This window comes from Charadrius vociferus, unplaced genomic scaffold, assembly GCF_000708025.1.
Source record: "Charadrius vociferus isolate BGI_N301 unplaced genomic scaffold, ASM70802v2 scaffold192, whole genome shotgun sequence".
In the NCBI taxonomy this organism is placed as follows: domain Eukaryota; kingdom Metazoa; phylum Chordata; class Aves; order Charadriiformes; family Charadriidae; genus Charadrius; species Charadrius vociferus.
The window spans coordinates 1,224,583-1,239,317 of record NW_009647437.1 but is presented as its reverse complement, the minus strand read 5'-3'; the positions used below and the strand labels follow the sequence as shown (position 1 = coordinate 1,239,317).

Here is a 14,735-nt window from a genome sequence, read left to right as displayed (position 1 = left end):
CAGTTGTGGGTATGGAGGGAATAAATACCCACTGAAACACAGATGAGAAAAGGACGCACCTGAATTGTTTGTTTTCCATCACCCCTTTCAATGTGGCTAGATGCATTTAGCTCAATTTGACCTTGAGGTTTTCGAATGACATCACTCTGTATGGAAAGAATGGAATAAGAATATTTTAAATCTATGAACAAATTGCAATAAATAATTATAGAACTCATTTAAACATTAATCTTGATAACTTCTTCCTAGTTAGACATTGAATACCTTGTACACCTCTTGAGGAACTGAGTGCTGAATCACTCTCTAACAGCTCAGACACCAGGAATGCATTTCTTTTCCTTCTAGGAGCCCTAGATTCTCAGTAAAAACAATGTAATATTAAATAGCAGATAAGTTACATGTACTTACTGGAGATTTGTAGTACAGTAATTCGCCTCCTTTAAGCACAAACCAGCGTCGTTTCCAGGTCTTTACTTTACCACTCATTTTTAACAGATATCCAGATTTTTCCAAAGGTTCCTGATTATTTAGAAGTTAGATAAAAAGCAGTTAGGTACACATATATACCTAGACCCCTCAGAGATATGTATAAATACACACACACACACACACACACAGATATTTTAATAACTTAAAATCATGCTAAATAATAATTACAGTATGTGATGAGACAGTCCAATGACAAAGTTTTTACAAGCATTAATTAAGACAAATGCCATGCATGTGGGATAACTAATTATTACCCCTACTTACTGTTATAGTACATGAAGGAGAGTAAGTGATTTGCCCAGAACTATACAAAAGAATGAAGAATATGATGATTCCTGATTTTACTTTCTAATTATTTGTATTAAACAAGGAACACAATAAATACAATGTAAATATGTATTTTTTCCCAACTACAGGGCCTAACATACAGACCAGATATAGAGCACTATAATTCAGAGCTCCACACAGACATACTTTTAGTGCGTACACCTGTAGAACAGAGTTCACAGATTTGCTCTGTGAAGAAACCTTAAAATAAATTATCTTCATCACCAGGCAGTCAATCCACTTGTATGTTAAGACTCTAACTACCAACACAGGCCATTAAAAAATTCCCAGAGACAGACCAATACCCCGTAATGGTTTGGTTTCTTTGACCTGTCCTCACATGTTGCTGTACTTGCAGTTTCTCTGATGCGTAAAGTTTCCCCTGTATGAGGAAACTGTAGAAACATATTACTGCCCATAGATTTCCTTCAGTGGAATGCCAAGCTGATTTTAGTATTTCATATGCAATCTGATACCAGATCTGGTTCCAAGAAAGGAAAATCTCAAGTGCTTTGAATTGTCTTCTGGAGTTGTCTACCTATTTTCATTCATTATATAGAAAGCTCAGAATTATCCTCCGCTTTCCTTCAATCATTATAGTCTTATATGGCTAACTTATTGTTGTTATATTTTACTACTTGTACTCATAAAGCAGGCTGTGATTCAGCAAGACTGAATATAGAGATTTGGCAGCAGTCATAAATATACGTAAATATACACACAGGTACACTTCTTCACAGAACTTCAGTACTCACATTTTTTCCATTATCACTAGATGAGGAAGAGGTCTTAGGAAGTTTTTGCTCTGGCTCTGAATAGTCTGTATCTACTGAATATGCATCTGGAGGAATAGCATAGTCACTTTCCGAGGTCACAGAAGACAGAGACACACCTGCGTTAAAAGAAAAAAGATATTTTTTTTTTATTACATTAGAAACAAATCAGATCAGAATATCCATGCAGAAAGAATATCTGAGTAGGATCTGCAGGCAAACACAAGTACCAACATAAATCCACCACAACCGAGAATTTTTTAAAATATCAGCATATCGAACTATTAGCACGGTGCTAATACCTGTATCCTATTTTCTTCATAATTAAACAGAGTTTAAGTCACTTGTGAATGAAACAATAAATAAATGTCTTCTCTATATAATCACATTCTGTTAGATTACTACAGCTTTTTTAAAAAGGAAGTTAGTGCCATGCATCAGACGCTCCCTAGAAAATGAATACAGGATCTTTAATTAAACTAAGCAACTTTCCCGTTCCGCTTTCTATCATTTGCTCTAGTATCTGGATTTCTCATGCAACTGCTTCCGTACTAAGAAGCTATGCTCAAGATCTGCCACGTGTTGAAGCTGTAGGTTACTGTCTTTATTTTGCAATTATAATGAATTTTTATACTGAGGTTTTCTAAAAATCTGAATTCCAGATTTCAAGATATTTTTTTTGAGTTTATTACCTTTAATCCTGAAAAAAAATGCACCCAGTTTTCAATTCTAGAGAACCATCAATCACAATTCACATTCCTCCCCTATTCATCATAGAAATAATTATTTTCAAACATGTGAACATGTACTTTTGTAAGGACTAGCGTTCTACTCTGAAAGGTTACTCTCCAAGATCAAAATGAAGATGCCTTGTTTCCTTTGTTTCATTCACTTCCATACTCATTTGTCAATTTTATTGTTTAAAAAAATCTTTTCTCATTTATTGCTTTGGTAAACCACCTGGGCTTTCAGAGTGGTCTCGCCTCTTCTCAAGCAGAATCTTTAATAACAAATATGCAGCAAGCTAGTTAAGCACCTAAATTTGTGACTGCCTAGATTTTTAAACAAAGTCATCTCAACAAACGTATGTACGTATATCCTTTGTGGTTAAGAAAGGTTTCCATGCATGAAACAATGCAAGGACTATTTTATGAGAAGAAAGCATGAACAAAAGGAATGGTTCCATTTTACAGCCAAGGATGTAAATTGTAGGTGAAACCAGCTATTAAATTAGCTAATTTACTTTTCCTGTTGTGCAAGCATGTAACATGAGAGGCATCTGCAGCCATAGCACTGGTTTTCACTCAGCAAGATGGAGCTGCTGGGAAGCAGGAACTCTGGGTCCTTTTCACACTGACATAGCAAAACTGTAACTACACCACTGGAAATGGGACTCGACGCCACGTGTGGCTGACACTGGAGAACGCCTAGTGGACCAGTGGCTCTGTCTACCTCCTCAAGCGTGACCGAGTGGAGCATCTGCTAACTGGGATTTTAGTATGTGTAACACAGAGTACTGAATAATGTTATTTTGCATTTCTAAAGCAATGTGTAATGAAGGATCTTAACACTTGGCCTCACTGGGATCTTAGTCTCCCTTGGTTTACCCAGTGAAGAAATATTCACAGGGATATAACACTGATACTGTCACCCCATGAGGAAGCATTATATCTTTCAATGTTACGAAGCATATTATTTTCATTCTGCAGATGGAAAACACACAGTTACCTAGAGCTGTGAGAACTGTCTTCCACAAAAGACAGAACATTACCGGATTCAAGTGTTTTAACTAAATCTTTGCACAGGACCTTGAGACAGTCACTGTAAAAATGAAAGAAGTCCTTTATTGCATGAGATGACAGAACCAAATACTCTGCTGGAACTTTTCTACCTGCTTTCTAATCACATGAAACTGTTACTTTGTTTTATAAACTTGAATATGTGTGGAGTTTTTTTCTGATGGCAATTGCTTTTTTCTCTATATCAGTTTTGCCTACCTACAGTTAAAGGTCATAGGAATTCATTGGCATGACAGAGTATAGATAGAATGGAGCTTCTTGCTTTAAATGTACAAGGCACTTTGCCCTCATGACAACAGCCAGCTCCTAGATTAATGCCTTAAAAACACAGCCATAATAACAGTAATAAAAAGAAAGCTATGTATAATAGTCCTTTCTCCTGCTTGAATAATAGATCTAGGCTTTGACAGCTGAGATAAAAACCTGGATTTTAGATGTCCACGCTGTTTAAGGAAGAAGTCAATTTCTAAGAAGATCATGTAAACTGCCTAGTTTTCCAAACTTCCTAGAAGTAACTCATTCTTACGGTTTTTTGCCTACCTCGTTTCATAGCCCGAGGACTACCTGGACCACTTCTGCTTCGAGAATCAGACTCAGAAGTCCTTGAGCTGGACCGAGAGCTGTCTTCTTCCTCAGAACCTGACGACTCATCGATAAATGGGCTGTTGCTTATTTGAGTTGCTTTCTGCAGAAATTAACACAACATTCCTTGATACCTTGCATAAAGGGTATCAGTCATTTCCTTCATACTGCGGCAGAGCTCTGCTGGCTTTGTAACATTCAAAGCTGTTCTTACTTGGGTTGTGAGTTTTGGCACACAAATATAACATAAAACTGAATTCCCTCTGCCCTCTGTATACTTAACCACCCCCACACTTTGAAACAGAAACCTGAGGTAGCTCAAGGCATGGGTCTTTCCAAATCACAAAAGGCTGCCAGAAACCAAACAATGCTGTGATTACTGCTGGCTGTCTGACTATAAACAGCTTTGGCACTGACACAAGGACATTGCTACACATACACACACTTTTAATTATGCCATTGAACGCCATGTGGCTCTGTTTAATAATTAACAAGCCTTTGGAAAAAATCAGCAAAGAATCTGAGAAGAACTGACCTGGGCTAGTAACATTTTATAAGCAGTAATATTTTTTTTTCAGCTATTTGACATTTCCATTACTTCGGGGGTTCTGTGATCTCTAAACATCATCTTATGACATATTTGGCATGGTAGCTGCAAATGTGAAACAGCAAGTTCCTAGATGTGAAGCCTAACGGTATTGAAAAATTTCCTTTAAACAGTAATACAGTTACCCCTTTCAAAGTGGTGTAGACAGGAGTGGTCATGTTCTTATATATCAGAGATGTATATAATCCGGATATGGAGTATGAAGTTAGTGAAACAGCACCTAAAAAAGCAACATATTTTATAAATGACCTTCCTAATTTACCCCTCAATTAACCAAAATCGAATGTGATTTTTTGCATTGTATAACTGCTATAAAAAGCAAACTAACTCCTGAACTGTTTTAGATATGAGATTTATATCTTTTTGAAATTTACAGTGGTTTTAAGGAGTATAAATAAATGGTAGTGATGACCACTAACCCCTTTTTAAATTGGAAGTATAATCTTTTACCTTGGTACCTGGTATAGAATCTTCAAAATGAATTGCAAAGAAAACTGGAGCGAACAAAGTACAAATTCAGCACAAAGGCAAGAGGCAAGGTAATAGAAGACAATGGAAAGATAACCAATGACCTTCTAGGTATTAAATAGGAGATAACTGAATCTTTGTAAAAATATCTTAGAGGAACATGGGACATTTGGTCCTTGCTTACAAATCACTATAATAAGAGAATTTTTGTTGATCAGATAATGAAGAGCTCAACCACTTACTTTTGTTAAGAGATTCCATGGTGAAAGCTTCAGACATCCTTAAACCAGATTTGGCTACAGCATAAATTCTGCTTTCCTATACAAGCAGAATAGATTTGATTGTAAATAATTAAACCACAACAATTACTTTTCTTCTGTTTAACCTCCCCATAGCCTCCTAGTCTTTGTATTAGTGCAACAATGTGATAAAATGGTTGATAAAATGGTGTCATCAGTAGCAACTGAAAAATGCATCCTTGTTTTATATGCCATACCCATCATATCCATAGTCTGTTTCACCTTTTTTTCACACAGTGCTTGCCCTGTAGGTAACTTATTTTTAAAAATACTATTATCAGGGACCAAACAAACTACAGCAAGAATACTTTCTAATGGAAGATTGTATGTTAAGAACAGAGAAATGCCATTAGGAGGCAACTTTCCAACCATTTTGTGTTAGAAGGCCACAATAAGAAAATGTATTATGAAAAAATATGCACTAAAATATATACATAGAGAAGCTGTTACATTAATGCATTATTCATCTCTGAATCATTAATAAATCTCTGACTATGGAACTGCAGAATCAGTGAGTCTTGACGGAGTTAATTTTGGATTTTGTGTCAGACATATTAATATCTATTTTAATTCCCTGATTGATGCCTTTAAAATTTTACTTGGAAATGTGATCAATAACTTCTGTAATCTGTAGTTGTCTTCTGTCAATTTGTCTAGATTGTGAGTGGTAAAATGGTTATAGGAAAGGCATTGACACCAGGCTCTGTTGGTATTAAGATAAATAAGTGCAGTCACAAGCATTACCTCCTTTGATACACTCAAAAGGACATACGTAACTTAGATGTGTCATAAAAAAAATTTGCTTTATCTACAGAAATAGTGAACATGTTTTTCAACAGCGAAATACTGTGCTTCAAACCAAATTTGCTTCTGAGTTTGTCGTCTTAGTTCCAATTAAGGTAACGCCCCATCTTGTCATCAAACAGAGAATAAGAAAGGCAGAGGCAAGAAAAATCATAGCAGAGAGGCATGAAAATGAGTTAGTTTCACCAGCAGGAAAAATATCTATAATTACACTTACCCAGGAAGGAAATCGATGTAATGGAGGGGTTGGAGGTTTGTTGCTAGCACCCTTTTTTGTCATATCACAAGGTTCCTGGGCTTCAGCGTTTTGTGCTTCAGTGCAGTCATAGGTAAACACTCCTTCATCACAGCCAATCTCCATTTTCTCTAAAATATCAGTATCTTCTCCATCCACCAGGTCAATGTCTGTTTCCTGAGGTCTCCACGGACGTATCATGCTTATGGCATTTCTATTTCTACCAAACATTCTGTCAGAACTCAGCTGGGGCTGTCTTAGATGTTTCTTTGCTAATGCTGAATTTATACTAAACACATTAGGAGTTCGTAACTTTGGAGGTGGCAAATTTGAGGGAGAATCTGATGGCGTTGTGCATTGAGAACCTCGAGAAGTTGCCAGAATTGGGTGTTTGGGTGTCAGAGCAGGGGTTAAAATTGGACTTGGAGTATTTGCCTCACTGGATGAGGATGAATAATCTAGCCTCTGAGATTGAAATTTCTTGTTCAGTTCATCTGAAGAACTATCTTGGTCTTTCTTTTTACTTGTGAAGTCAGAGTTGCACTTTCCACCTGGATTGTTTTGGCCTTTTCTTTGGGACCCTTGCTGCCAGCAGTATAACTTCTTGTGCTGAGTCCTCTGAACACCAAAACTCTCATCTTCAAATAGAGAACTACTGTCATCAGATGCTGTCAAATACATTTCGCTTCCCACTCTACTGTACCTTGCATTCTCTTCAGATGTGTGGCTTGAAAGAGTTGATGCGCACCTGGATTTCAGTCCTTTATTGTCTCCACCATCCTCATCTGAGCTCCAGTCACTCCCGGTAGTGCAGGAGTTCTTTGACATGTCACTGTCTATATCTTTGGATGAATAGCTTGTTCTCACATTTTTGTTCTGCTCTGATCCAGAGGAACTTTGTTGCAATGACTTCTGACCTTTATTGGTCTCGTGTACAGGACCAGCAAAGGTAGTTTCCAGGATATCCTTCTCTAGAGGAAAAATGTAATGAGCATGAGAAAATTACTTTAGCAAACTTGATTGCTAAAGGATTTTGTCATCATGTCTGCAAACAGTAAGTAGGTAATAATTGCAAATGCGTAAGCACATTTACGTTTTTTAATATTGTAAATAATAAACCTTAAGACAAATATTATAAATTTTTGAATGCAACTGAAGTTATAATGATATTTCAAAAAAACTGTAACAGACATTACTCAAAGTTCTAGCCAAAGTAAAAATGGCAATAAATGTAAAGATAAGCATAATGGAGCCATATTTTAAACCAAATCATATATGTATGAAAACAAACAAAAAAAAACCCCCAAAAAATCGAAGATTTAAGAAGGCATATAAATTTAGCTGCTTTATTAAATCAAAGGAAAATTAAAGTTTAATAAATCTTGTCAGAAAAGATTTACATTAACAAATCAAGTATTCTGAGCATTACTACGGTGTTTATACATAGAAATTTCTTCTGCAAGCTATTATTGTATTCCCAGTGGTGAATGCTTAAGATCTACAAGACAGGCTCGTGAAAAAAGCTTCGGGGAAGATGCTGTATTAAAAATAGCTTTGCTTCTGATGTTCATTTTTACCTGTTTTTGCAAGAGAGAGCTATAGCTTGCAGTGTGTCAGTGAGGCCTATGTGCTCCCCCTGAGTTAAAACAGATGCAAGAACTAGGGACACAGACACTTGGGAAAGTTAATGTTAAATAGCTGTATGAAGTTAAAGTGGATTGGATAAGCCAAAGATTTTAATTTAGTCCACATTAAACTAATGAAGTCACAAAAGTTCATCTGTTTTCATCTAAGCAAGCCTAAGGTTCTATTTCTTATCCTTTCCCTTGAAAAAAAGATTCTTACTTCAATTCCCTCATCTATAAAAATGGAAATAATAATACATACCCACCTTTAAAATGAACTTGGTACAATATAAATATACAAAATATTACTAGGATCTATTTCAATTTCTGGTTTTCTACAGACCTCAACTTGTAATTTTGGGTACCATGATTAACTGGGAAGAAAATGTCATAAATAGTACTGTGGGACTCAAACGAAGGACCAGAGCAACCGTCTCCTTCCTGAGCTTTTCATTGCTTCAGGGAGTAGCAAACTGCAATGGACTTGTTTATGCTTATAACAGCGTAACAGCACACCAATTTGCTGGCATTACCAGACTTCAGGGCCTGTTGGGGAAATTGTATGAACTGATGAGGGAGCTTTCTCCTTCTTCGGACAGGAAACAAGGGTGCAAAAAGATGCCTGAGACTCCCTTCTGTTTTTTCTGACCTTGATCATACTAAGGAAAGATTACAGAGTTGCTCTTGTTGAGTTAGGGCATAAAACTAACGCTGGGACACCAGTGATAGCATAGATAAAATCCACAGAAACTGGACTTACGTGAGAGTCTACACAGGCATAAAGACCTAACAGCCCTCCCTGGGGGACTGGCAGCCTTAAACTCCTTACGCTACTGTGGAGCAAACCTGGGCCACAACAAATTCTTTCCTTTGTAGCCAAAGCACCCATCAGCCACTGCATGCTGCCAAACAATGTATTAGTGGTATTATGGAGACTCTAGTTCTCAGCTGTACTTCTCAGGATTTCTTCCTAATAATAGAGACTAGCATTAAAGAGGGAGAGAGTACTGCTATGTACTGTACTTTGAAAACAGCTGGTTTGGATTCACTGACGTAGTTGTCGATTTTACTTTTCCACCTGTGTCAGAATAAAATGTCAGTATTGGTGACTAAATACCTAGCATGCTTTTGCCTTCAGTGTAGTCTGACTCTTTAGATGAAGACTTGCTCATTTCTTCAAACTTAGGAGATTGTTGAGGACTTCTTGCTCTATTTGAAAAGCATCCAAAAGTCAAACTGCTTAGGCGTTGACACTCTCCAGGTTTTTGTGTTGAAGTAACAGATTTCTTGCCCGTAACTTCTGAAGAATAGTAATTCAGAAATCTGGCATTAATGGGATACAGCAAGCTATGCTACTGGTCTCTTTACTCTGCAGTGTAAAGTTGGGGGTTTTTTAAGATAACTAAAATTTAGCAAAAAGATAATAAAAAATTCATTATGGGAATAAAAATCTACCTGATACCTCCCCATATCAGAAGAAACCCACAGCTACATTTCTAGTTCTTAAAGATTGATTTTTTTAATATAGAAAGAAAAAGAAAATATCTTTTAACAATTTCACAGCAATGAGATAAAAAAAGTGCACTCAATACAGAATGAAAACCTAGTGGAAATACCTGATCTTATTCTGCTGTGACTGAAATTAAACCTATGGATTGGGCTAGGATATATAATATGAGAAAGACTGTAGAACAATGGTATTAAAATACGTGATGGCCTTCCCTTCAGATAAAAATATTAAAAGAATCTTTAATAGGTGATACAGCAAAAGAATAAGTCACCAGCTTTAGAAGGTATATATGGAGGAATTAAAAGAAGGTGAAAACACGAAATGATTAACTCCCTTGAGAGTATGAAATCTGTCCTTAGGGACAGATTGTCCTGGCACATCCAGGAACAAAATGCCCTTATCCATAGCTGTAAACTGTTTAAAATAGTACCATATGATCATAATTTATATCCTGTTACTAGCATGGACACTGCAAATGGTAATACATTTCTTAATATTTTTGAGTGTATCAGTAAATGTGTGTTGAAAACCAGCTGACAAATTCTTAGTGTCTCAAAAAGCATTTGAATAGATCTCTCAGAAGAGGATGACTAAAGCTGTGAAGTGCTGAAGTATATAGAATTGCTACTGATCAAAAACTAACAAAGAAACAAAACAATCCAGTTTCCTCATTAACAAAGAGGTGCATCTTAGATTAAAAGCTTCATATTGTGTACGTATTTTGTAAATATTTATATTTTGATATATTATGCATAATACCTGTGTATATACACATACATATACACACATTTCTAAATGTCTGTGTATGTACACACATACATGAGATACATTATCAAGAAATGAGGGCTAGGTAGCAAACTAACAAGATTTTCAGGTGATAGTAAGTTGTCAGGTCAACCAAGTATGAAGAGGACTGTGGGAACCTTCAGAGAGATTTAAGAAAGTTGGTGAACAGGCAATGAAGTGGAAAATATAATTCAACTTTGATTAATGTGAAATAATGCTCTTTGGAGGGGATATTCCTCTTTCCCATATTTACATTTTACGATTTTTAAATTAACTATATCCACTTGGAGAGGAATCTGGTGATGCTGTGGCTGAATTAAGGTTTTGGATCACTCTAGTCAATGTAGTAATTAAAAAAAATCTGATCAGAATTTTGGCTCCCAGTTTAGCATTTGCTGGAAAAAGCAGATGCAGACTGACATTCATCTATTCCTTAACAGTGCTAGGATCACTTATGCTGTAAAGAAGCAAAAGCAAAGATCTGACATAAATCCAGTCATATCTTACTACCTGCAGAACTTCTTAAATAACAGAGATACCTGTTCACCCAACAAAAACCAGTTGTGGTTTGTCTGTGTGTCTTTTTAATACAAATTAAATTATTGCTTGCCTAACACCTTCATGTACAGTCACTGTGATGTCAATTCACACTAACTGAAATCTTTGTGATTTCACAGACTATTTCAATTATGTGGATGAACAGATTAATACGGAATAGAAAGAAGTATGCTATATAGAGAGAAGCTTTAAAAAGATTTGTACATTTACCTTGCAGTTTAGATTGTACTGTTTTCATCTCTTTGGTTTGCTTTTGGTTGATCAAGCGAAGGTTCTGATTTTCCACCTCTAACTAAAAGAATATAAATGTAATCTCATCCATTGGTGAAACAATTTTTAAAGTCATTACATCATTTAGATTTTCTCTTTAATTTCTGCCTATCTAAGGATAAAGCTAGTTCGATTGGTAAGCTCCTCCCTGCTACTTCTCTTAATGCCAGGCTAGGCATTTGTTTATTCTGAACAATGTAATTCCCTGCAATGATTGTTTGCTCAACTTCTGTTAAAATCATGCCCCAACCAAGCAAACCCAGGACTTCCTTAATAGTTAAGAAAGAAGAAAACTGCATTGGCATTTTTAATTAAAGCAGAGGGCTTGGATTACAAACTTTTGTGCCACTTGGCAAACCCAAGAGCAAGCAGAGGAATTAGAAGGAATGATGATGCTAATGCTTCCTACCATCCCCCCTACTGAAAAACTTTATACAGAGCAGAAGACCTTCTACAGGAAGAAAAAACCCGACAACCCATTGCTGTAGCCCATTACCAGGAGGTAAAAGATGTTGGTTCAAACTCCTGCTACGAATTAGACAAAGAGGATATCTGAATCTGTGTATCCCATATCACATAGAGGGGAGCCAGCAATTCCACTTCCCATTGGGTGACACCCAGCCACCTCTGTGAAACTAGCCTGAGATTCTCCATGTTTCAAACTAAGTAAATAGGTTGAGTCATATTTGATTCTGTCCATTTTTTTTCAAGATAATTTTAGCTAAACTTAATTGCATTTTTATTAAATGACTTCAAAACTCCCCTCGCAGACTAGTAGTAAATGATACTTCTAGCTTCCTACTTTAAAAATAATAATTTAATTGTTTTTCAATCGGAGTGACTATAATTGCCAGTTAACCACAACAGAGTAGGATTTTAACTTTTATGGGCAACTTCAAATTCTGTACACACAAGGAGGAGGAAGCACATCTGCACACCAAAACTGGCAGCCCTAGGCAGGGCAAAGACATGGTTATCTCACCACAGCAGAGAAACAAGGGAGACAACTGGTCTCTTTTCAGAATAGAGCCAGTGCCCCTGAAACTATTCATGACTAAGAGTGCTGTGGGCATCAGAAAATAAAAAATGATCAAGTCCTTTTTTCTGCCAAGCCCCAGCAGACTTGGTCGGCTTTCTGGGGATTATTCACGCTTTAGGCATCCGCTTGAGCAAGCTCAGTTTGCCAGCTAATCTCTCTCAATTAGTAGAGATAAGTAGACCTTCCAGAGAGCAGTTCTGGGCCCTTTCTCCATAAAGAGAACACAGATATACTAGCTGACCAAATTAGACATTGAAATTTAAGTGACATGGATCCTCTGCTCTCTGAGCTGTTGTTTTACTACGGCACAAAGCCCTTTAACAGCCAAAAAGCCTAAGGGATATCCAGTCACACCACTGTATTTTCTGTGTAAGTATTGTAGCAAGAGTTATACCTCATGGAGCTTGACTGTCACCCATTCTTTTATTTTAGCTGCTTTTTCTTCTATGATTTTTGCTTCTTGCAGTCTTATTTGCTTCTGGAAAAAAATTGACATAAGCATATTTTTCACTGAGTATTATAGTCTGCCTGAGTAGTATCTTCAGACACAAATCCTAAGATTCCTTGAAGTAATTCAGTCTCCTGGGCGATACACGGTGATTTTAAAAAAAATGATGAATAGGCACTTCAGAGAGGCTGCTGTTCCTCTTTCCTCTAGGAAAAATGAAAGCTCTTCAGAGGAGACAGTGAAAAGGAAGAACATCTTTTCCCTCTTAAAAGTTAGATGTTCTTTCAAAAGAAGCCAAGAGCATAATTTGCAAGTGAATAAACCTTACTCAAATGATACACTTCTAATGGGAACCTCTTTAATCAAACAACAGAAATAATGCTACACTTTTCTGTTTTCTATTGATCTTAATTTTTATCTCCCTTTAGTATAATTAAGAATAGAATTGATGCTTATCTTTTCTAACACCATTACTTCTAACCTGTTCTTCAAGTTGTTGCTCCAATTTTTGTATTATGTCATTTTTATCTTGTATCAGGATCTCCAGATCTTGACATCTCTTATACAACCGGGTTTCTGATTCACTTGTTTGAACATTAGCTGCTTTTAATTTTTCTTCCATGACCTGCACCTATTTGGAAGGTCAAACATAAGACTTTAAGAAACAGAATACTCCAAGTTAAAGGTAGTAATTTAATCACAAAATGGACTATGAAAATTGCCCCTACGCTTAAGGTTCAAGATAACCCTGCAAAGTTCTGAAGCCTATTTGAGAAGAAATTCCCACTTTGTTATGTCTTCCAGTGCATCGAATACCAATAGGACTGGCAAAACAACGATAGACCTTAAATGGATTTTGTTAGTATCAGTGAGAGGCTTCTAGGTTTGTAACACACAAGCTGTTAGACACACCAATATGAGAATAATGCAGTTTAAGTATTGGGAGCTGTTGTTAGGCTTAATAAACAATGTTTTAATAAATAAACAATTGCAAAATGTCAAAAAACCCAACAAATTACCAGAAGCATTCTAAAAAATGGCTAAAAAGTACTTTGTCTGTAGTCAGGAACATTTTCTAACTCCAAATTAGTACATGAACATTTTTATTCTTACAATTTCAGATTCTGTCTGTCTCACAGTGAGATACAAAAGATTTTTAGGGCATAACAGAGATATGTTCATAAAATGTCTGCAGTAGCTGTATCTGCCATTTGGAATCAAAAGGCAACTTTGGTTAAATATTTAGCCAGAATCTCATTCTTTAGATGATGCAACTTCTACAAAAAGAACAAACAGCAGAGAATAATCCTATTTAGCGACTGTATTGGATAGCCTCATTTTATTTTCTTACAGATTTTCTAAAATAGGTCAGTTTCCTCTCCCTTTTGTTTCCATCTGCATCAATATCAAAGACTCATGATGCATCAATGAAGCAGCTCATTACATGTATCTATTTTTGATTCATGCTGTTCGTTTGACTTTATTGAACACAAGTGAGCAGAGAGTTATTAGAACATCTCTGGTAAGACAAATCAATAGATGTAAAAATAACTGTCTTCTCTCTTTTGAGCAATACTTTAGAATAATAGCAATTTTCTGAATTTCCCTTCATTACAGAAACATGCACATAGCTAGTGGAGATATTTTTCAATTTATACATATACCTGCTGAAATGCTCTCTCTGCTTGACGATCAGCATCTATAACTTGTTTCTCAAGCTGCTGCATCTGTAGATACATAAAAACATATGGTAAAATGGCCATGCCCTCTGCTTGTCACCAGAAATACCACAGTGAAACATATTTTCATGGTCTGTTTTTGAAAAAGGAAAAGACAGGTTATGGGCAGGAGCATAAAAATAAATAGAAGAACAAACAGTGTGTCAGACTGGGAAGATAATTCATCATTATGACCATATTAAAACATTGTTAAGATTCTTCTACAGAAAAAAAAAATAGAATTTTTGTTCATAGTGTAATTTTGTGACTGCTATATGACATACTGTGTTTTTCTGTGCTACCAAGAGTAGAAATTCCATTGACAATAGCCCTGAAACTTCCCTCATGCAGGCTCATCCTCTTAGAAAGTGCTAAGCTCCTTCATGTCCTTCCAAAAC

General features: G+C 36.2%; 1 protein-coding gene across 1 annotated transcript in view; it reads right to left on the bottom strand.

Annotated features, from left to right (window-relative positions):
* Positions 1–14,735, bottom strand: part of PLEKHH2 (pleckstrin homology domain containing, family H (with MyTH4 domain) member 2) — a 50,393-nt gene that overhangs the window by 21,385 nt on the left and 14,273 nt on the right. Inside the window, exons 2-13 of the mRNA XM_009880635.1 lie at positions 14,284–14,346; positions 13,101–13,250; positions 12,566–12,649; positions 11,073–11,154; positions 9,126–9,308; positions 6,366–7,354; positions 5,288–5,363; positions 4,703–4,797; positions 3,929–4,073; positions 1,572–1,708; positions 409–519; positions 60–146 (exon numbers count right to left, since the gene is read on the bottom strand). Coding sequence (XP_009878937.1) covers positions 60–146; positions 409–519; positions 1,572–1,708; positions 3,929–4,073; positions 4,703–4,797; positions 5,288–5,363; positions 6,366–7,354; positions 9,126–9,308; positions 11,073–11,154; positions 12,566–12,649; positions 13,101–13,250; positions 14,284–14,346 — 2,202 coding nt within the window. The remainder of the gene's footprint in view (positions 1–59; positions 147–408; positions 520–1,571; positions 1,709–3,928; positions 4,074–4,702; positions 4,798–5,287; positions 5,364–6,365; positions 7,355–9,125; positions 9,309–11,072; positions 11,155–12,565; positions 12,650–13,100; positions 13,251–14,283; positions 14,347–14,735) is intronic.